We start from the raw sequence: 23,380 nt of genomic DNA on the forward strand, positions 1-23,380 counted from the left end.
AACTAATGAACTGAAGGATGGCATGATTTGACCCTCAGTTTCCCCCGTCTCAGTCCAGCACTCCCCCCACCCATTTAATTAAAAGTAGGGTAGCCATATCTTGACTCTAAAAATCAAGATAAGCACTAATGTCAACAAACAGAGGTAGGAGAGATTCCTGAGATGTTAGAATGAGGAGTGCTAGGCCTTCTGTATTGTTACCTCAGCTTAATAGCTACCTACCTGCTAGCTACTATGAATGAGATGGAAATTGTAGAGTTCAGTTTAACTGTCCCCCAGTCCTGGGAGGGCAGGACATGAGGGGAGAAAAAAGGTGATGAAATGATGTTGAATAAAATCTAAAGGGAAATATTCCCTGATGTTAATGGAACAAGGACAAGATAAAAATGGAACAAAATGGCTATTTTGGGAAGGCTTACTTAATGGACACAATTCAGATCTCCTGTGGCACATCTGCTATGGCTTTCATACCTTCTGCTGCTTTAGTTTCTAGGAAACCATTTTTCCTCCACAAAATTCAGAGCCAGGTTGGAATGGGCAAGTGTATCACTTTTAGCTTAGTGCCATGTGGAAGACATTAGCAAGTGCCAACGTCTTGGAAAATTTGAGGGTTCTATTTATATTATGCCGGCAGGAAATAAAGAGTAGACAGTCTGAGAGTGTAATGACTGAAGGAGGGAGACAGCCAGACAGAGACTATTGAGGATTTAAAGGGCAAGCAAAACTTAGCAAGTGGTGATTCTTTTTTAAATAAAACATATTGTTTCAAAGTAATGTTACATATAACTTTACCCAACATCCATTATGGGTTAAATTACAATAGATTGGTTGGGATTATGGGTGTAGTATGGTAATTTACACACACACACACACACACACACACACACACACACACACACACACACACAATTTGTTGTGAGCTGCAGTGCTTTGGATAGCTGTTTATATACATACAATCTGTTGTGAACTGCAGTGCTTTGGATAGATGTCTTATCCCCTAGTATTAGTACTGCATGTGGCTGTTGATTTAGCTTACTATTTTTTCCATAGGGTTTTTTAATGAGAAGCTGTCATATTATGAAGCATCAGGTTTTAGCTTCATTGTGATTTCCAAATATGCTTCTGGGTCCCACATGGGTCCCATTAAGACCCCATGTGCCCACCCACGCTCACAGTGGGAATCATTTTGTGACATGCCCTGCTCACTTAATTCTGTGGAGTCTTTGGTGCTCTCTGAACTTAATTGTTTTCTTGCAGAAAATTTCTTCCTGGAATTAAAAAATGTTCTGGAGGGTATATTACCCACTATGTTGCTAATTAATCATACATAGGCAAATATATTGTATATATTCTGTCACATCAAAAGACTTAAGTCACTTTTTAAACCTGAAATAATATTGAGAATTGGGAATCATTCTCATCATAAAAATCACTGAATGGGATTATACATATGGTAATAGGTTTGGTCCATATTGCCCTGGCTGGGGAATTCTGGAAGTTGAAGTCCACACATCTTCAAACTGCCAAAGCTGAGAAACACTGCTTTAATTTGATCCTATAATCTTTAATTTCAGTCTTCACTTTAAACAATAGATTGATTAATAGTGGCAATCAAGTTGTTGGAGTAGATGGGTGCCCAGATTTTCCTCAAAATGACTTTCTTATTCATTCTGCACCGGCCTTGAAGAAAGAATCCAAGTGCTAAAGCATTGTTTTAAACTTGTTTTTGCTCTGTTAAGCCTTTTGGCACTTCCAAAGAGCAAAAATCCCTTGATGGGAATTTTTTTATTCATCAGAATGTTTTCTCTAGTATGGATAAATAACAGACAAGGAAAGATTGATGCAGTGGGGTAAACTCTGGAAAGTGAGTTGCAGATCTGAGTTATTCCCAAATGTTTTATACTGTCATGGGGACATGTGTGGTGGTGGTCAGGAGCTTTGGGGAGTGGTGAAACTATACAAATAGTGCTTTTTTTGGTCATAGAACCTTTTTTCGATGGATTTTCCAATTTTTAAAAGTAACTTTTGAAAATTTGATGTTTGGTCCACATGGACTTGAATTGCCCTATCGAGTGTAGCAGGTTGGTGGCAAAATCATTAAAACGGTGCATGCAGACTGCTTGTGTGTCAAGTCCGATGCATCCGTACTTTGTCCGTGCTGGTTGTGATGGTGCTGCTCGGCTTGTGGCACTGCTCGGCTTGTGATTGGTCATGTGGTTGTGTGCGCTGTGCTTACTGCGGGTGGCAACCGTTGTTTTGTTACACAACTGACGTGTGGATGTGTGTGGTTGACTACATGCGAAAGGTAAATAATTTCTTTATTTTAAAAAATCATTGGTGAATTGAAAATCTTTTTTTAGTGTAAAATTTACTATGAACATTTGCCTTAAATACAATAAATTAAATTTATGTTAAGAACTGAATATATAATTTTTAAAATAAAAGATTAATAAGGTGTGAGTTCTGGCACCTTTTTTCTTACAAAAACAGCACTGCAAATAGTGAAGTAATAAATTTCAATATTTAATTAACATTGAGTCAGTTAACTGATTTTAATATTCCAGTAACCAGCAGAACTACTATAAAAATAGATTTTCTCCATGATAATCTGCCCCTCACTTGATTTTTTGGGTCTTCCAATAATATATCCATCATCACCTGTAGCTGAGTCATCCATCTTGCTGTTGGTTGTCCTCCTGTTTCCTTCCACCTTTCCTAACGTTAAGAGCTTTCTCCAGAAGGCACACATATGCACCTGTCCATTTGCTTGTAAAAAGATTTCAGATTATCCTTTTCATGACATTTTGTTATTACGAGACCAAACAATTTAGCTCTTTTGTGTGCCTTATTATATCACCTATTTTACAAAAAATAATAATAAACGGATCTTTGTAGGTTGTCCTGCACATTCCCAATATGATTTCCAAAATATAAATGCTGGAATATATATACACACAAAATTCTTTTAAAAAGCAATTATTTTTTCTGTAGCTAATAATACTAGTATGCTAAAATATACAAAAATAAAAATCTCCATGAGTCGGCAGCGAGACTTTTAGTAGCGCAATATTGGAAGAAGGAAGAACTGCCGACTATAGAAGAATGGACTTTAAAAGTTTCTAACTTGGCGGAAATGGCGAAGATTTCAGCGTATTTGAAAGACCAATCGCAACAGAGATACATTGTGGAATGGAGGAGATGGATTGATTATATCCAGAACAAATATGGGACTAAAAAGTTTCATTTAGCATTTGAATAAGTAGTGGATCTATATGATGTATAATTAGTTTGCAGTTATTTTATTATTATTCGGACGATGGAGAGTTAAAGTGCGATAGAATTTAATGTTTTATTGTTGTTAGCATATTTTAGATTATGTTTATTTGTATTTTTATACCCTATATTCAGCTCTGGGAAGTCGGGGAGGGGGAGGGTAGGGTAGGGGGGGTCGGGGAGAGGGGGGAGAGGGGTTTTTTTGGTATTCAAAATGTATTTTAAAACTTTTCAATAAAAAAAATGAAATGACAGAAAGTGAAACGGGCGAACCATTTAAAATAAAAAATACTTTACCAATTATTAAATGTGGGATGTGCTTTGGAATTGAGTGGCAATCAGTGGCTCAGGAATCTTATGGAGATGGGAGTGGATTCAATTAAATGTAAACATATCATAGAAGCTTAAGGATGCAGAAGGAATGAAGAAACTGACCAAAAAACAAAAATCACAAGTTTGAACAGTGTCTTCCAGGAACACAGTGATCTAAAATATACCTCCATCAACTATGAAATAACTATGGGAAAGAAAAATAATGGTTTTAGAATGATCTTCAAAAGTCCCCAAACTTGAATATTATTGAAGATCTGGGTGGAGATCCCAGACATGCAGGAGACTTAAGATTTCTGACCTGGAAGAGTTCTGCAATGAAGAATGGAAAAAATGATCAGAAGCAAAAATAAAAAGTTGTAGCTGATTAAAGAAAATGTTTGAAGTATTATTTTTTGCCAAGAGACATATAATATGTAGTGATTGGAAGGATGTCCAAACTTTCGCACCCATCTGTATTCATTCTTCATTTATTCTGAATATGCAAAACAACTGCACATAAAAAATAAGCATGCACCCAAATTTGCAGAAAGATTCAACACTTACCTTTACATGGAGACTGTGTCAGGTTTTGTTTGCTTATAGATTTATTGGTACGTGCAAATTGACCCAGTGTGTATAAATTTTTGCATGCAACCATACGTAACATATTTTAAATAAACCGTAGGCTTAAAAAATCTATTAAGAAAAAAAAATAAGACATAGTCCTTGAGAATTTTTTCTATGCCTGCAGTAAAGGGGCTGATGTCTAATGGAAGAATGCCACAAATATGTGAGGCCTTGCTAACTTATCAAATTTATCCCAAAAATGCAGTAGGGTTAACTCTAGAGTTATGCTGACCTAAATTTGAGGAAATGGTTGGTATGGTTAGTACAAGTCAACAGCTGCTGTTGATCTTAGTCCAAAAAGACCAAACAAGAAGTTATAAATCACAAATTCCCTGATAAGAAAATGGAATTGCATTTTTCTTTCAAGCAGAGGGAAAATGTTAGTATAGGAATAAAATGCAATTTTTTGCTTCAAGATAATTGATTTCTATATCTGTGTACGCTATAACTGATTTAATAAACAATGCAACTCTTAAGATATTTATTGGGTTCTTGGTGTGTTTTCTTGGCCAGTTTTTTTTCTTGCAAACATTTTATTACTAGGCAAGATAACAAAAGTGATGAGAACATTAGGAAACCAATAATTTCTCTGAGCTACTTATATTTGCAGTTATTGCCATTCTGGCATATTTATTTGGAAATAAATAGGTATGTTCAGTAGAATTTTCTTTAAAATGTAAATACATGCAATTACTTTGTACTTTTTCTTGATGAGTTGCCTTTCTAACAAATGTCTGTGCAATCAACATTAAGTAAATGTAGTTCCAACACATTCCATGCAGATAATAGTTTTGCTGCAGATCTGAAAAAGTATCCAGAAAGAAGTTATAATGATGATAAATATTCTAGGTATATAAATGGGCTGATTTTACAGATCATGCTAAATTATAAAATGGTCAGTATGATTCTGATTGGCATGGTTTATAACCTATCACTGGGTGTTGTAAACTATGGTTTATATAGTTATGCTGAATGCTGCTTTTGTGGTCTTTGCCAATAAACTACAATTAAGGCACTTCACAGCTTAGCTGGATATATGGTCCTTTGGATGAATAAGAAAAATAAAACCTTTGATCTCTTTGGTATTGCTTAATCTGCCATCCTTCTCTGAGCTTCCTTTGTTAGGATTTCATTGTGATCCAGATCATTTGGTGTGATTTATGAGGACTAGGGAATTAGGGAATCTCTCTTGAGCTGTGGTGATGTGCCTATTTTAAGTGTTAAGTGATCTTAAGTGTTAAGAGGCCAGTATTGCACCATGAAAAGAGGAAAATACTCATGAAATAAAAAGCTAAGTCTGCTCATTTGCTAATGGCAACTCTACTGGGGGAGAGATTACGCAGACAAGGTTGCAGTCCCAAGAGAGAAACTCCCTTCTGTTTCTTGGCAGTGATTTATTCCCATCTCATACAAAGGCAGCATTTTTCCTCCATTATTCTTTCTTTTATTTGTGCGTGCATATGTGTGTTTTAAGCAAACCTTTTGCAGGATGCCAAATGTTACTTATCTTCCTCCATTACAATTTGCAGCACAGGTTCCAGACAGTGACGAGCAATTTGTGCCTGACTTCCATTCAGAGAACTGTGAGTCTTGCAAATGGGCGGATGGAGAGGTGGGAAGGTCATGCTTTGATGGGGAAGAAGATGAAAAGTACACAAACATGATCCCAATGTCTGAAATTCCACCATCTGATCCTTCATGCTAAAAGAGCCAGAGTTGAGTTTACTTCTCTGGATGCTAGATAGGGTTGAAAAAAACCACCCTGGCCACATTTTTTGATTCTCCCTGTGATACTTAAGATTCTACTTAATCTGCTTGTTGGACATTGCTCATTTTTATATTCCTACTCTTGATTTATTCCTGATGAATACTTTAAATTTTTGTTTTTTGGAAGCATATCTGTGATAGTTGGAAGTCCTTAAGACCTCGGTTCCCTTTTGGGAGGGTAAATGAGGGGCCACACTCCATAGCTAAAAGCCTCTGATTTCTGCTTTCAAATTGCTCCATTAATGGATCTAGGAAGGGGGTGTTGTGGGAATATTTTGGAGCACAGCATGGAATCTGGGCACTGACATTTCTCTATATGTCTAAAACATGAGACAAAAGTGATACTTGGCATGATTTATTTTTCTTCTGTTGTTTTCAGTAGGAGTGAAACACAAAATAAATGTCCTTTCTACACTCTGCCCTTTGTGAGATAAGAAACCTTAAGTAGAGGCCATTCACTGCCATCAATTTCCCTTGCAGGATAGTTTTTATATCCTGAAAACTATACTGCTCAAAAAAATAAAGGGAGCGCTTAAACAACACAATGTACTGTATTTAATAATAGGATGTCTTATCTTGTGTTCCCTTTATTTTTTTGAGCAGTATATTTATTTGCAAACTCAATAATATGATCATTTTAATTGTTTTTAAAAAGCTGGAGGACAGTTTTGGGGGGCAGTGTTTTATTCATCTTAGGGGCCTCTTCCTGCCTAGATAACCTTCCTTTGTACTTATATATCAAAACGAACATTTTTAGTCCTTTTGCTTTTGGAAATTTAAGGTTATATTATGAACAACATTCACGAACAATAAAATTCTCTTAAGAGAATTTTTATTCCAAAGACCAGAAAATATGGGATGTAACTAAAAATCTTGGCAAGATTTTGAAGTCTTTCTTGGACTGAGAGAGTGTGACTGGCTGAAGATCCCCACACTGGCTTCATGGTTCATGGCAGGCCTAGAACACATGGCCTCCTGGTTCCTAATCTGATGCCTAAATCACTGCCCCAAACTGATTCTCCCTTACCTCTAGCCTAGCATATTTTCACTTCAAACCCTTTGCGGCCCTAGGCCTGCATTCCATATTAGGCTTAGGTTACAGTTCTCTTCTGTTATGTTTGCAGTACTGTTGTTGCTAATGGTGGGCCTTGGTGGAGCAGTGGGCTAATGCCTCCTTAAGTAACACCAGCTGCCTGCAATTAGTGCAGGTTCGCATCCCACCAGGCTCAAGGTTGACTCAGCCTTCCATCCTTCCGAGGTAGGTAAAATGAGGACCCAGATTGTTGGGGGCAATAAGCTGACTTTGTAATAATGCCGCTTGGGGGGTGTATGAAAGCCCTAATAAGCAGGCATATACATAGAATGAAGGCTACTGCTAAGCTTGTAAGCCGCCCTGAGTCTTCGGAGAAGGGCGGGATATAAATGGAATTAAAATAAAATAAATAAAATAAATAATAATGCCATAATGCCATAATCCCAATTTTATTTATAAGTATTTCTTACACTTGTAGATTAGATTGAATCCAGATTTGGGAATATGTGACTGCAATTAGGTCTGACTGACTACCTGTAAATTATGATTCAGTTCAGTGAGTATAGTCTAAGCCTTAGACTCTAAGGGTTTTATGAACACAGGAGACTAAGCAGAATTTTTAACTATCAAATTGTAATGATCCAAATCCAATCAAATACAAAGTAAATACATTATGGCAGCGCTTAGTCACCTTTGCAGGCCTTTAGATGCTATTACATAATCTGATTTGAAAGGCCAACTACACTCATAAAAACACCCAGATCTTATGAAATTTTAGCTGCCTCAATCCAAGATCTGGGCAGATTCTGCTGTTTTTTATTAAATGAAAGAAATGTTTTAATTTTGAGGAGATGTAAGTATAGGTAAGGCAAGGGCATCTGTGGGGAGGAAGAAAAATAATCAAGATGAAGATCATGAGCCCATAATTAACCCACCCCCTTTTTTTATTTAACTTGTGCTTGATGCACTAAAAGAGAATTGGATTTCTATGATATGGTAGTTCTTCCTTGATTAAAATGTTCTTGATAGGAAGTAAATGACAAAATATGTAAAAGTCATAGAAAAGAATATTCCTCTCATAGTTTCTAATAGAAACTCCTAGGACATCATAGAAATTCATGGAAAAGAACCTAATGGTTGACTCAATATGCATCCAACCAAAGTGAGCATTAGAAGAAAGAGGCATGAAAGTTTGTTAGATGATTGATTCTGGGTCATTCACCATCTCATAACCTGTCCTTTACAGGGTTAATTCTGTGAGCGAAAATTGGAAGACAGATAGTTGTGTGCAGCTCCTTTTGAAAGGTCAGGTTGTAAATCTAAATGTAATGAACAAGCGCAACTTTCCAAGGATTTTCTCAGATGGAACTGAGATGATCTAATGTAAATAATTGTTGAAACAGAGGGATGGAGCTGCATGAAATATAGAAACTGCCTTATTTCATATAGGACAATTTTAGCGAATTGTTGCTTATCTGGACTGGAACCTGACTGTTAGGCTATTTTCATAATTTATGGACTCTCAAGCAAGAAGTTTAAATCTGGGACTTTTGCATGCTAAGAATGTCCTTTTGTACAAAGTCCTATCTCAGATTCCTTTGTAGCTAGGCTCTGCAAATATAATTCCGATGCAGGTTAAAACACCTCTTCCCTCCCCCCCTCTTTTCAAATCAGAGGGAACATCTAGTTCTCAGTTGCCTCTTAGGGATTGGGAGGGGAGGGAAGTCCTTGTCCCCTTGTTATGCTTGGCTGATGCAAACTCAGACTGATGAGTATCCTGATGTCCTTACTCTCCTTTTCCCCCCACCCCACCCCCCACAGTAGCCCTTCACAGTCCTCCAGCTAAGATAAAAAAGGAAACACAAAGCCCATGTGTGGATGCTTCCAGTTCCTGCAGACACAGACAGCCTTTTCCTTACCAACCCAGGGAGCAATGCTTATATGCCAGGTAATGCCGCTAGTGAGCAAATGTTGTCCTGATCACCTTGTGTTCCTGCAGTCATGAGTATTTGTCTTCTGTTAGGAATTGCCAAGAAAGCTAAGTAGAGGTTCCCTGCAGATATGGCTGGTTCAAGCAAGTTTGAGAAAAAGGCCAAGGCATGCAGACGTCAACTGTAGCCAAACATCAAGCCTTACAACACTGTATTATCCAATAACTCACCACTATCTTCCATATTTTGAAGCTAAGAAAACCTGGTTGTCCATACTGGTTGGCCACTTAATATGTTGGGAGTGCTGATTGCTTGATAAATAATATCCAAGTCTATCCCGCCCTCCCACCAGAGAATATCATATCACCTAAATGTAGGAATTTATCAATTAACCATCAAATTAAGTCTGATCATATAAATGCAGTTATTGAAAAGGGATCAGTGGTGTAAAAGTAACGAACTGGATGTTTGGCAATTCAGAAAAGTAAAATAAAAAAGGGGCTCTTGGACATGTTGTAGGTAGTATTTGCAATCAGTTCTTGGCTCAACAGTACACAATCTTTTATTCTTCAGTTTGCAGGTTGATAGAATAGAATGCATAAATACTCTGCATGTTTTAGAACCAATTCAAAAGAAGTGCTTTGGACCTCACAAATGCATAGCACCTCTTGACTAATAATTAAAGCATCCTGAATTTTCTCAAACATCTGTATGAACTTGGGGAAAAAACACGCCACTAATTTTAAGGCATCAGTGATTTGGATTCTTAAATTCTTTTTTCTGGATTGCAGGGAATCTTGAACAAGAATCAGTATGTAGTGATGTATAGCCAAAGGGTGCTAGGAGTTTATGCAAGGTCTGAAGCCCTTTATCATTTTCACAACCTGCAGAGTTTTAATTTGCATTCTTATTCTAAACTGGGCAGGCTGACTCTGGAGCATATGTTCAATTCTGAACACTTTAAAAAGCACATACAAAACCTATGCAGATGGGGAGTTACTGCTGAAATCATTGAGTAAGTTTAATTTGGAGAGATGATTGAAAAAGACATATGATAATGATTCATTTTATCCTGAGAGTTTTAAATGATAGAGCAAATTTATCTGCTGCCAGAAGGGGTGCAGGGGATGGGAACTGGGAATCTTGACACACTGTTGGGAGAAGCATGAGCTAGTCAGTAGGAAAACAAAGCTGCCTAGGAGAGGTGATGAACATTCTTTGGCTTGGAAGTATTGAAGTAGAGGTCAAATGTCCATCTGGCAGTGGCACTGAGCATAGGAGATGGCTAGATAAACTCCAAAATGCATTCCAATCTTATGATTCTATGAAAATAATTAAAAGTAGCTTGTTATTGAATAGGCAAAAAATGTTGAATACTAGTTGCCTTCATTCAGCAAGAAAACCAGAGAGGTTAACATATGATAACATTGGGCTGGAAGAATGGAGGGACCCTGAATAATTGTGGCCCAAGAATTCTCAACACCAACTGTTTTGTTGTCCACTGTGACAAATTCTCCAGCATCCACACCTCCCTGATTCACACTTTGATTTATCTGCTGCAAGGCCTTCTTTTTGGGTTGGTTCTCTCTTTTTGATCCAGCTGGACCAAAACTTTAGATGGAGCTTTCCAGATTCAGGGAGTATACAGTATGTGACAACCCATAGCCAGAAATGAGCAAGTCTCATCCTTACAACTTCCTTTCTCCACCTCTGAATTCAGCTGTGGGGGTAGCTGAGTGGGTTAGCTGGCCTGGTTGTTTTCATCCGACATGCTTGACCAGTTTCCTAAATTGACCCATTTTCTGAATTTGCCATATTGAATCATAAATTATCAACTGGACTGGAAAAACGCAATAAGCCACCAAAATAGATTGACACAAACCTTTAAAAAGCGTGACTTAAGGTGTCAAGCCTAGCTTAAAACACAGGTATTTATTTAATTTGGTTAAACATTTATTTGGACAGATCTTCTGTGTAGGAATGCAAAAGAAACAGATGTAGGGTGAATCTTCAAAGGTCATACTCCTTATTAAGTACCAGGCAGTATCTCAATGTTGTGTATGATAGTGGAGGTGCCTAAAATAAATAAATAAAATTTGAAAAACAGCCCCAAATGTTGTTGTTCCTGTCCAATCAAGTGTTTCCTCTTTGAAATAGTATTGTGGATGATTTCTAATGTTTGTGTTAAGTTGATTGTGGGTGGAGATGATTGCTTCAGCCTCTCTCATTATCTCTCCAGTCTTAAAATCCTTGTTGATTCTTTGTTCCATTGACATCCTCTACTTGCCCTTTAGGCCAAGTACACAGTTTTAGTGTAGATTTCCCATGAACCAGGGAAAAAAATCTGTCACTGAGTCATGCTGTATTTCTTTATGCATGGCATTGTTAAAAAAAAAAATCCAACCCTTTCTGCCTCACCATTCATAAACTCTTCTCAATGGTCCTGACATTCCTTGTCCTGCTTTTTGCAGCTTTCTATTTTCCAGCCTTTATTTGCCACATTTCAGTGTCTCCTCTCCTCTCCTCTCCTCTCCTCTCCTCTCCTCTCCTCTCCTCTCCTCTCCTCTCCTCTCCTCTCCTCTCCTCTCCTCTCCTCTCCTCTTCCCTTCCCTTCCCTCCATTCCCCACTTCCACATGCAGGGTCTTGGATTCGAGTGCCATTTTCTAGCCCTTATTTATCCTTCAAGCTCTCTTAGGTCCCTCTCACTTGTCTTCCTATCCCTGTTCCTTGATATGTTCTTACCTATAGAGCTCTTTTCACTTCTCTCCTTCAGTTTTGCCCCCTCCTGAAGTCCTCATCATATTTAAATGGTGCCATCCAATTTCCTCTGCTCTCTTTTCTGTTTCACCTCCTTTAAAGCAGGAGTGACCAACAGCTGAATTTGTTCTTTTGATGAGTTGCATATTAGAAGCCTATTTCTAAAAATAGGTGAGATCAGAAGTTATTTAAAGGCAATTTTCAGTTTAATTTACATTTCATAGAATGAATATGATTCCTTCCCCTGTGGTTGTGTTGACATCCCAAGCTTTCAGTAGTCACACATGTGCAGCTCTGCTTTAAGAGCATCAGCATGGCAGCCTGTGGCTTAAGAATCGTGTGGAGTCCTCAGTCTAATTTAGTACGTGTAGCAAGGGAAAAAAGAAAGATAGGAGACCAGAAAGAAAGCCCAGTTCCTTCTGAAAAACATAGGTCATCAGTGTTGGTGCATTTGTCTGACTGCAAAATAAAAAAATCAGGTCTGAGTCGAGTTCTGAATAAATAACCTGTTCAGAGCCTATCTATTGTGATGTATCTGGTTTTGCTGGGGGAAATGGGAAATACCAGCAGAGGGAGAGGGATATATCTTGCTGAACCTGATGCTTGCACTTTTGTCTAGGCAAGATTCAAACAACGTGAGCCACCATGGCCCATTCCAGACAGCCCCTGGCCAGGCATACTGTATGGAACACAGGTAAGCCAATGCACTGGGTGGATAAAATTTCTAATATCTCTCACTCTACCTGAAAGCATAAAGGCAGCTTAATACATTATAAGAACTCTGTTGCTCTTTCAAAAATTACCTTTCAGGCATTATATTCAAGCTGCTGCCTGGGTTCATACCATGGGTTAGGCTAAAATATCATTTCTTTTTTGGTGGTGTGGTTTTTGTTGGGCACCACAGGGTTGGTTGAATCAGCACAAATTGTAAATACTCATTCCTGGGGGCTGGTAAAATAAGAGTTCAAGCTACTACAGAGTTGGTTGGGAGACCATCACTCTTTGCCATTTTTTAAACTTTATGAAATACACAGTGATCCAAGTGAGGAGCTGGTTCTACCACAGATGGAGACAATTTCCACTCTTCCTGTCCTGTTCCACCCTTGCCTCAAATATAATAGATGGTGACAGTGAAGCAAAATAGAGAAATGGAGCTCCTGCTCAAAGCCCTCCTTCGACAGCCTCCACCTCTAGGAATTTTCCTCAATAGCAGCTACTAGACAAAAGAACTAACATTATTCAGATGACACAGCTGATGGGGGGAAGTTTGTTTAGCTCAAACAGAACTAAGAACCTAACAATCTCAATTGTATTTAGCAATTTACATGACATGCTGTCTCTTTGCCCAATTAAACATATCCAGTGGAGGATATTAAATAAGCTACTCTGATTAATAGTTCAACAGGATCCCATCATCTCAAGCGGCATGTTGAAAGGGGATGATGGGAATCGTTTGGCTCAAACACCCAAAGAGTACTATATGGCTTACTTTTGCTTTGATAAACTTTGTTGAGCATAAGGGTTCCATTTCCTTATCTTGGACTCTATTCAAAGGAATGATGGGTTCCCATGCTCTTTGTACACTTTAAGAGATGATCAGATTATTAAATGCCTGTTCTTGGTTTCTTCTGCATTCCTTCCAGTTCCTTGTACCAGCTGCATGCTGAGGCCAGCAAGTGCTTCTCTGTCTCTCAGGCCTTGGTATCAGACAGTCCTTCCATTTATCAGCGCTCATGGTCTGCCCCATGTCTGCCGTATCCCTCTCAGGGCTTCAAGCAGGAATTCCACGACCCCATGTATGAGCAAGTGAACACACTGGGAGACGTAGACAGTTCCCGGTATGCAACTGGCGTGGTGATAAAACAGGAGCAGATGGACTATGCTTTTGATACAGGTAGAGTGCAAGAAAGTGGAAGTGTATTACACATATATGTGTGTATAATAGGACTAGTGTCAGTTCTTTGGACCTGATCTATCTTTTTCTTACTACAGAAACAATCTGAAATTTTCTGGGTCTAGCTATGCTGATTAGCAGTCAAAGCATTTGGGCTTACTGCATTGCATGTAATACTATGCCCCCTCCCCCCAAAAAAAGAGAAAGAGAAGTGGGGAGGCCTCAGTACTGTTCCTGCCAAAATCTTGCATCCTTGTTGCTATTGAAATATGCCATTTGTTGATTTCACAAAATTGAGCATATAGAACATATCAAAACTGAGCACACAGAACAAGACTGATATCTGTATGTAAGTATATTTCCCAATGATACATCCATCCAGGAACCCTGGGATTGTGGGTTTAAACCAGCTTCCCCCAACCTCATGTATGCCAGAGGTGGTGGTCTATAATTCCCAGCACTCCCATATTCTGGTAGGGGATGAGGATAGTCCTAATTCGGTGTATCTGGAAGTTACCTAGAAGGTACCCACAGTATTACTATTTTTATCTATTCCCAATACACTCACTGTACATTATATTCAAATTCTCTTTCATACACACTTGATTTTCTTATAAAAGTTTTATACATAAATAAAAGAACAAAAATCCTGCAGAGGGGTGTTTGTTTCTGGTGTTAATGCTCCCTTGCCATTGTGGTACAGAGGGCAGAGCACTAGGTTGAGACTAGCCCGATCTTAAAAGCTCAGTAGGTTGAATTGGGTTATAGTTGGTTGGGGAACCATCAGGTCTGTGGCATAACTGGCCATTAAAAAAAAACACCAGAAGATTACAATGGGAAATCTCATCCATAAGGTTGCCAAGAAAACTGTATGGAGTTGAGCTTGATTCATGGGCATCTTCACTCTTACTTTCCTCCAGTGGCAACTGCCCAATCCATTTAATTAGTTTGCTATGGCTTGGCAGGGGGAAAAAATGCCAACACTTCTTTAGCTCATGAGAAATTCTTCTGCATGTTAAAATGTTTTTAAGCTGCCCTTTTTCCCTTATACCCATTAAACTTCAAGTATGTTCCTTTTTATTTTCTTTTACTACCACACTTGCCTATAGAAGAGGGATTTTTATGGATTTCCTGACCTTTAAATGTTAGGCGAGATAGAGGAAAAACTATTCTGTCCCCCAGGGCTGGCAAAGCGTTGCATAACCTTGAGTCTCTACCTTCCTGCTGGTTTGGCCCAGAGCCTGTCTGTGTTGCTGGCTGGAATGGAAAGGAATTTCATTCACAAAATGGATGCACAGGAACTGAGCTCCGGATAGAGAGTGTTGGGTTTCACTGCTCATGCTCTCCTGGTGGTGCAACTCAAATCAGCAGGCAGGCTGGTAACACAAGCCAAAGCTTGGCTCACTGCCCAGAGAAAGTGGGAGCAGGAATAGAAAATGACACCTGCAAACCTGGGGCAGGGTGGGGGAGAGAAAAGCATCCAACTGGCGTTTGAAGTAGGAAAGCCTTTGGCTATCCAAGAGAAACACACACCCTTCCTGACCCTTTTTACAACTCCACATTTCCCAGGGGACAGCTATTAGTGCCTTTCCTCACTTGCTTTTTCCGCCACTATAAACTTCTTAAAGTGTCAGTGATTAAAAAAAGAAGAAGATTGCATTATCCATGATAGTTGTCTTTTCAGGATTTAACCCATTAATACTGAATAAATGTTTACTTGCTTTCATTTTTCTTTGCTGAGTGTAATTATATGTGGGTAGATGGGGAGATAAAACTGTTAGGTGGGAATGAAAGTGCCCAGTGAGTCATGGATTTGGCTATTGGAAGGTGTTTTTGTAGGTATGGATAACCTAAGGCCCTCCAGATGTTGATAGACTGCAATTCCCAGCATCCCTTATAGCAGGCTAGTTTAGTTGGAGTTTCTGAGAGTAATGGTTCAACGGCAATTGAAAGATCAGAAGATCTCCAGATCTTATAAGGGAGGCATGATGTACACTGTAAATGGGATTTTTATATCCCACTTTTCATTCATTCATTAGAATCATATAGATGTCATACAATTCCTGCAAAATAAAAAGCTAGAGCCAAAAAAAAGAGTCCTCTGAAGAAAAATCATAGCAAAAGTGGTCTTAAATATCTTAATGGGTATAAAAGTATGGATGGAAGTGACTATATGCTCCAACAAGAGAATTCCCCAAATTAATTCATTTTGGATTTAATTCATATCTCATTTGTTTCCCAAAAATGGTATCCAAAGATAGCGCTGGCATCTTTAGTAGCTATACATATAAAACAAAGCCAGCAAATCTATTTATTCCATGCTGTACTTTTTCTGTTTGAGTTACAGATGTGGCAAGCTGCCATTCAGTGTATATGAATGCAGAAGGGTTACCAAATTGTTCCAGTTCTGAAGGCATATTAGGTGAGAAAAATAATCTTGGGATTCTGGTAGATTTGATACAATTTTCTTCTTAAGACGATGATAATAATAAACAACATCTGCCTGTCCCAAGTCTTTGGGAAGGACCTGATTAGTGGACAAAAATGCCAAATCCAATGTAAACATCTGGCTGACAGTGCAACCAATTTTCCGTGGATTGTTCTGAGAATAGGTTTGGATCCATAATTGGGCAGAAATTAGTGGGGACAAATTCCACCTTGTATCATTTCCCAGAAAAAGTCCAGTATTTTTCATAGCAAAATTGCTCTGTGTACAGAAGTTTTCCAAAATTCTTAGCAGATACCGCTTTGATTATTCCCATAGAAAAATCTGTGGAGTGCAGGCAGAAATGATTTGGTAGGCTTAAGCCTTCCTTTTACCCTACAACAAGTAAGTAGAAGATACAGCAGAGGTAGTCAGTCTAAAAAAAATTCCACCCTGAAGCATTCATAAAAAGTCAGGGTTTGAATTGCATTTGATCCTAGGACTCAGTTCTAGGATGCAAGGCAAGCAACTAAACAATCAGTTACAAGAGCACATGGATTACATGATTTTTAGCATTGGGTTTCCTTTGGACTTTATCCAAGAGGGTTCAAATATTCACACAATAAAGATTGCATCAATTATAGTAAAGTACATTCAACAGCAATGTTGACTTGTAGGTAGACATTTATTCTTGAAGAAATATTGAGTTGGCGTTTGTTGCTTATTTACTTATTGCTAGTTAGAATGAACAATACCAAGATGGACTTGGGATGTGTTTTATAAGAGACAGATTCATACTTTCAGGAAAGAGAAAATTTTCCCCAGTCTGGTTTCAGCCATAGTACCTATAAAGCATTACCCCGCCTCTCCACCCACAACTAAACAATGAAACAAAAAAATCATACCTACTACTGAATATACAGCTATCTTAACTTCTGGGAGAATGCTCAGTAGAATTAATACCATTAACAATGGAAGGTTTCGTAATGATAAGGAAGTCTCACATGGCTGAGTCTAGCTAATTGAAAGCCTAAGGAGCAGCAGTTGTGTGATCAATCCTATCAATCCTGGCAAGAGTTTTGGTAGTTAATTTCCGAATGTTAATGACTTACATATATTTAGAAGAAATGCAGATCAGATTCTTGATATTTACCTGTTGTTGTTTGGGTTGTTTTTTTGCAGGCTATGGTTATGAGAGGCAAATGCGACCGTTTGCAGAAGATGCTTGTGTTGTCCCTGAGAGGTTTGAAGGTCAGAAAAGCATTTGGCTTTAATTCCCTTAATAGTCAAGCTACCCAATCCTCCAGATGAATATTTGAACTAAGAGTACATCTTTCATAAATGCAGTATTTCCTTAAGCCAATGGTTCGTGGCCGCAAAAGATATTTAAAGGCAGTCTGTGGTGAAGAAAAGGTTGAGAACGATGACCTGAAACATTATTCCTCCACTTATAACAGACCTCTCCAATTTTGCAAAGTTTACAGGTGCTGTCCTTCAACTTACCTCATGCTTTATATATTTGGCTAGTATCAAGTTGGCCAAGTTATCTTTTAAATCTGAACTTGAACAGAATATCCACATATTAGTCCCAGGGAATATGTGGTCTGTGATATTTTATAGGTAGATATTTGGATTATGTTCTCGCCTTCCAGAGGGTGGCTATCCAATATGAAATCCACTTTTGCATACTATTTGAGAAACAGACTTCTAAATATCAAAATGTACAATCCACGTTTAATTTTGTATTTTTGGAAAACTTTGGAATTCACACAGGTTTGCTGATATTTCCGTCTTGCTTCTCAGTGCCTCTATATCTATTTGTAATCCAACCTGAGTTTCCTCATAGATGGTGTGATAAGGAGAAATATTTTGAAATATAGCAGCCTTCCTAAATGACCTGGAATTTTAATTTCCAAATTTCCAGCCATCCTCTGCCCAGGTTTGTTAGGAAATTTGGGAATTGTCATCTCTCAGTATTCCTGGAGAGCAAGAGGCTGGAGAAAGCTGGTAGATACAATACGGTCCCTCTGTCTTTTGCCTGTAGGGGAAGCAAAGTATAGAAGTTTGATTTCAAGATACGGCATGGGTCGTCCCCATGAACTTTCTCCCAAAAATTCAGAGTTTTTAAAATCATTTTTTTTCTTCCCTTTTATTGTATTGTATATGTTGTCTTTGATAGGGGATATTAAGCAAGAAGGAAGTGGATACCGTGAGGGCCCACCATATCAACGGCGTGGATCTCTGCAGCTTTGGCAGTTCCTGGTGACTTTGCTGGATGATCCAAGCAACTCCCATTTTATTGCCTGGACAGGTCGAGGGATGGAATTCAAACTCATTGAACCAGAAGAGGTGAGATTTTCTGTTACTTCTTTTAACTGAAAGCCATCTTATATTACCCTTCATTGATTCTGGATTACAGGAATCTAGTTAAAACCATATCTGATATTGGAATATTGAGCGGGTGTCCTCCCAAAATTGTCAAATTATACTGCTATGGAAAAAGAGTATAGTTTTATTTGCTGATTGCAATATCAATCAGCACTCTCAATTTATATTGATAATCCATAAGTTAAATGGAGCTTTTGTGCTGGCCAACTTACTTCTTTATCCGTGCCCCACTTTCCTGTAGAAAAGAATGCCCAATACGTGGTCAATGGCCACATATGGGCTATAGTCTCAGAAAAAGTTGCACATATCTAACTTTTTAATAACTGAACAAAACCAGCTTCAGACCACCACAAAAATGCAGTTTCCATTGTTGAAAAGGGGAGTGTTTTATGTACTAAAAAAAGTAGATTTTTTTAACCCTTTAGTGCAAATGTTCTTTCCAAATGTATATATAAATACGTAGCCAGTTATAAACCAATGAACCTATATTTTCTCAAACTGTAACTTCAGTTCACAAGTCAAGTCTTTATATGGGATCAAAGTATATAACCAAAAATCATTATATTGGAGAAGATTCTTGGATGAGAAGCAAAATGTTTTCAAAGAAAACACCAAGAAAATCCAGTTGGCTTTTGGAAAAAAACACCGTTGGGACAACCATGACCTGGATGATTTAAAATCTCCATAGACAAAAGTGCTAATATTGGGGAAAGTATATAAAAAGTGGATATATTGGATTGTCTATCAATTGTCATTTGGATTTTTTAAGAGAAAGTGCCCGATTGTGAATAGAAAGTTTTAGTTTGTCTCTCCAAGACCTGGTCCCAATTGCTTTGCCTGTAAATCTGATTTCCTCACTCTGAATTGGCCCTGCAGGTGGCGCGACTTTGGGGCATTCAGAAGAATCGTCCAGCTATGAACTATGACAAATTGAGTCGCTCTCTTCGCTACTATTATGAAAAAGGCATTATGCAAAAGGTTGGTCTGGAGTTTGATTGCTTGGCACATGCCATTTAAACTTGGGAAGGTGGGCACTCATCTGATAAAGAGCTGACAGAATTGTTAATTCTCATTAACAATTTCTAACAATATCTGGGGCACTTTGAACACAGATGATCTTAGGTTAAGCATCTATTCACCGTTTTTATTCAATATTTTGGGTAGGGCTATGTATTTTGTGCCAAGAGAACAACATTGGCTATTAGTTGGATTAAAAATATAAGAGAAAGTGAGAATGGCACATCTTACAATCTAGTTTGGCATAAGCTTTGTAATCTGAAGGGAAGGGCCACTGGCAGTGCAAAATTCTAACACTTTAATAACAATTATGCTAGGTCTTGATATGTAGTAAGGTCAAGATATCTGTCTCAAGTAGCACCATGAACTGGGGCTCCATCAATAATTGTCTCAAGGGTACAGGAAGATATAATGCGTTGCCCTTTTTTATATTGGGGTATTTGTTTTAATAATTTTGTTCAGCACTTAATGCTCTTGAATTTTGTTCCATTAAAAAAAAATTGTTTGATGAAGGTTAGAAATCTGCCTTAAAAAAAACTTGGTTGAGATCTTCCCATCTCGATTGTTTCTTTAATTATTACAAATGCTGACAGTAATTATGTATATTATTATATTATATTATATTATATTATATTATTATATTATATTATTATATTATATTATATTATATTATATTATATTATATTATATTATATTATATTATATTATATTATATTATATTATATTATATTATATTATATTATATTATATTATATTATATTATATTATATTATATTATTATATTATATTATATTATTATATTATTATAAATGCACACGTATCTTTGAGTCAATGTTGATTCTTAGAATTGCTGGTACAAGTTGCTACAGTTTTTCCGACAAGATTTCAGAACTGGTTTGCCATTGCTTTCTTCCTAGAGCTGAGAGAGTGTAACTGGAGTGAAGTAATCCAGTTGGCTTCATGCCTAGTACGCTGAACCTCCAGTACATGCATATTTTGATTTTAATTGAAGTGACTGTGTATTCACAGTTCTTATATGTTATTTTATGAACATAAATAGTTTCAGTGTTTTTCTTCTGTTTTAATCAAAGTTTCAGAGTTGGGGGAAAAATTGACTGGAATGACTTACAGGTCCTGTAAGATGAATATTAAAATGTATATAGAAAGTCAAAGTAAAAAAACAACAACCCACATATTTTAAATGTGTATTTTCAGCATTTCTTCCCAGGATTTCAGGCCACTGTTTTGGAAAACACCTGGATTGCTATCAAGCCAAATTAAGCTTCTGGGAAATGGCACAATAGAGGTTAAACAAAGAAGCAACATGGGATGCTTATCACTTCTGGGGACATCTGTGCGCAGGGGCGGGGAGTGGGGAAAAGACTTGCCAAGAACAACTACTGTAGTGCTTGTGTTTTTCTCCCTCCTTTGACATAGGTGGCAGGTGAGCGTTACGTGTACAAGTTTGTCTGTGAGCCTGAAGTGCTGTTCTCCCTTGCTTTTCCTGACAATCAGCGTCCATCTCTGAAGGTTGAATTGGAGTGGCATGTCAGCGAGGAAGACACAGTGCCTCTGTCCCACTTGGATGAAAATGCTGCCTACCTGCCAGATCTGGGAGGTGCCCAACCTTATGGGAAAAGCTGCACATACTAGACGACAGTAGAATGGACAAATCACATAGGGGCGAGTTGTATGTGTGTATCTGTATATATATATATATATATATAAAATCTGCTGTGAACTCTGCATGGCGTCAAGAAAGGCATCCGGACAGTAAATGCTTAGCTCCATCCAGTTGCCTTGACTCTACCCTGAATTAAGGGATTACAGATTTTTTTCTCAGTTACCAATATAGAATGTTGCCTTGGCTCTTGGAAACAAAATCAGAAACCTTGGAAGAAAGGCAGCGGGGTCTGCCACTTCAAGAGCAAAGTTTGGATTTGGGTTCAAATCCTGACTTAGTCATAGACTCCTTAAATGAATGTGGGGTAATTCTTTCAGGCTTTTTCTCAAGGAGGGGCAACCTACCTCACAGGGATGTTGTGAGGACAAATAAGATAAAAATTGTGAAGTGCTTTGTATATTTGCCTTTTTATTTTAAGGGATATCTTGGTTCAAAAATAATTAAACGAAACCTAAACAAGGAAAGGCAAGGTCTTTCTAGTTTTAAATAGTTTTTCCCTTGTTTGGGGGAGATGGAGTATGTATACTCCAAACTCAAAATAATTTCTTGGCAGCTGGATGATTGATTGTTCTATTCTTGCAGAGGATAAATAATATATGCAACAGAGAGAGAGAGAGCCTTACCCATCATGATGCCAAGAGCTCAAGAGAGAAGAGTTAGCAAAGAAGTTAAGCTTTTAATGTCCTGCAAGAACCATAAAACAATTGCTGCAGCTTAGCCTGTGTAGCCTCATTCCAACAGAAAGGAATACTATCTATAACATAATTGATTCGAGTCAAGAGAGATTTTTATCTAGATCAGCCTCCTGCGACTTCTTGGCTTCAGAAGTACTAACTCCAGTTTACCATCACTAACAGCTCAGAAAAAGAAAATTCACTGCTGCTTCATGCAATGCTAAGTAATACAGGGAAGGTCCTTTCCTTCAAATGCTGTTGTTCTTGTTATTTAGATTTAACATTGCTGCTCACTCCACTTGCCCTCTAGTGAGATCTAGATAAGCATGCCTTTTCCATAGAAGCCTCTGCCCTGGGGAATATCCTTTCCCCCCCCCCCCCGGGATCCAGCAAGGCCCCAACCTTTTAGCCTTTTCAATAGCCAAAAGACCTGGTTCTCCCCCCAAACGTTTGGGATAGGTAGGATGAGACTGAAGTGTTGTGAATAACCCAGAATTGTGCTATATAAGATAGTGGCCACCATAAGTCTTATAAGGTAAGTGAGTAAGTAAATAAGGATCATAGTGCCTGAGCTATTGTGGTGCAGTGGTTAGAATGAAGTATTGCAGGGTAATTCTGCTAATTCAGCAGTTCAATCCTGACTGGTTCAAGGTTGACTCAGCCTTCCATCCTTCCAAGTTTGGTAAATGTCGGGGTCAATAAGCTGGAGGGCTGTAAAGCACTATGAAGTGGTATATAAGTCTAAGTACTATTGCTAGGGCTATCATAGTAATAATGGCTTAAATTAATTTTATAATATATTTTAATTTTACTATTATTTTTCTTTTCTTTTTTTAAAACAGTAGACCCTAGGTATTGTGTCTTATTGTTCTGAATGGTTAATTTGTGCAGAATATCCACTGAGACAGGAAGTATGTAAGCCTCGCATGCAACTAGATTTTCTTGAGGCCTCCCTGCAGATTTATTTTCTTGAATTTGCTTTACATTTCTGTTCTAGCACTTCCATCTCTGTCTAATGGTTTCCAAGACATGTTAGTATTGATGCCATCCTGCTCATCTGATGCCTGGTGTCATGTGCTAATCCATGCTTTCTTTAACCACGATTTATATAAACTATAAGTGGAGAATGAATTACTAATCAAAGTGACTGGGGTCATAAAAAAAGCAAAGCCAAAAATAAAACAAACTACACTATATCATGACAATGTAAAATGAATGAATTTGATCAGTAATGTGGGAAAAATGATGCCTATTTATAAATGTCAAGCTCAGAAAGATTATGTACTAAACCACTGTTGATGTGAAAGTGGTCAAGAATGTTCTGCTTGCTGCCCGCTTGAACACTTGTGTCAGCCAAGAACAAGGGTGGAACTAGGCAGAATTGGGAAGAAGCCCTATTGGAATCTACTATGCCTGAATAATTCTGCAAGGATACAAATTCCAGTCTCTATCAAGAAACTAGCAGCTCCCTTGTCCTCGGGGTGAATTTTAAGTGAAAAGTTATTGTAGGCTCTCTGAACATTTCCAGGACTTTTGTCCCAAAAAACCACCATCAGTCAAATTTCTTGTAAGAATTCAAGATGATGTATTCAATTGA

General features: G+C 38.0%; 1 protein-coding gene across 1 annotated transcript in view; it reads left to right on the forward strand.

Annotated features, from left to right (window-relative positions):
- ETV4 (ETS variant transcription factor 4) overlaps window positions 1-21,078 on the forward strand; it is a gene marked incomplete at its 3' end in the record, with an annotated part of 32,292 nt that extends 11,214 nt beyond the window's left edge. The window contains exons 5-13 of the mRNA XM_081345390.1: window positions 5,742-5,795; window positions 8,834-8,960; window positions 12,321-12,395; window positions 13,345-13,595; window positions 15,943-16,017; window positions 17,203-17,271; window positions 18,200-18,369; window positions 19,285-19,386; window positions 20,863-21,078. Of these exons, the coding sequence (XP_081201516.1) occupies window positions 5,742-5,795; window positions 8,834-8,960; window positions 12,321-12,395; window positions 13,345-13,595; window positions 15,943-16,017; window positions 17,203-17,271; window positions 18,200-18,369; window positions 19,285-19,386; window positions 20,863-21,078 (1,139 nt within the window). The remainder of the gene's footprint in view (window positions 1-5,741; window positions 5,796-8,833; window positions 8,961-12,320; window positions 12,396-13,344; window positions 13,596-15,942; window positions 16,018-17,202; window positions 17,272-18,199; window positions 18,370-19,284; window positions 19,387-20,862) is intronic.
- Window positions 21,079-23,380: the final 2,302 nt, after the last annotated feature.

The sequence above is a fragment of the Vipera berus genome (assembly GCF_964194415.1).
Source record: "Vipera berus genome assembly, chromosome: Z".
NCBI lineage: Eukaryota > Metazoa > Chordata > Lepidosauria > Squamata > Viperidae > Vipera > Vipera berus.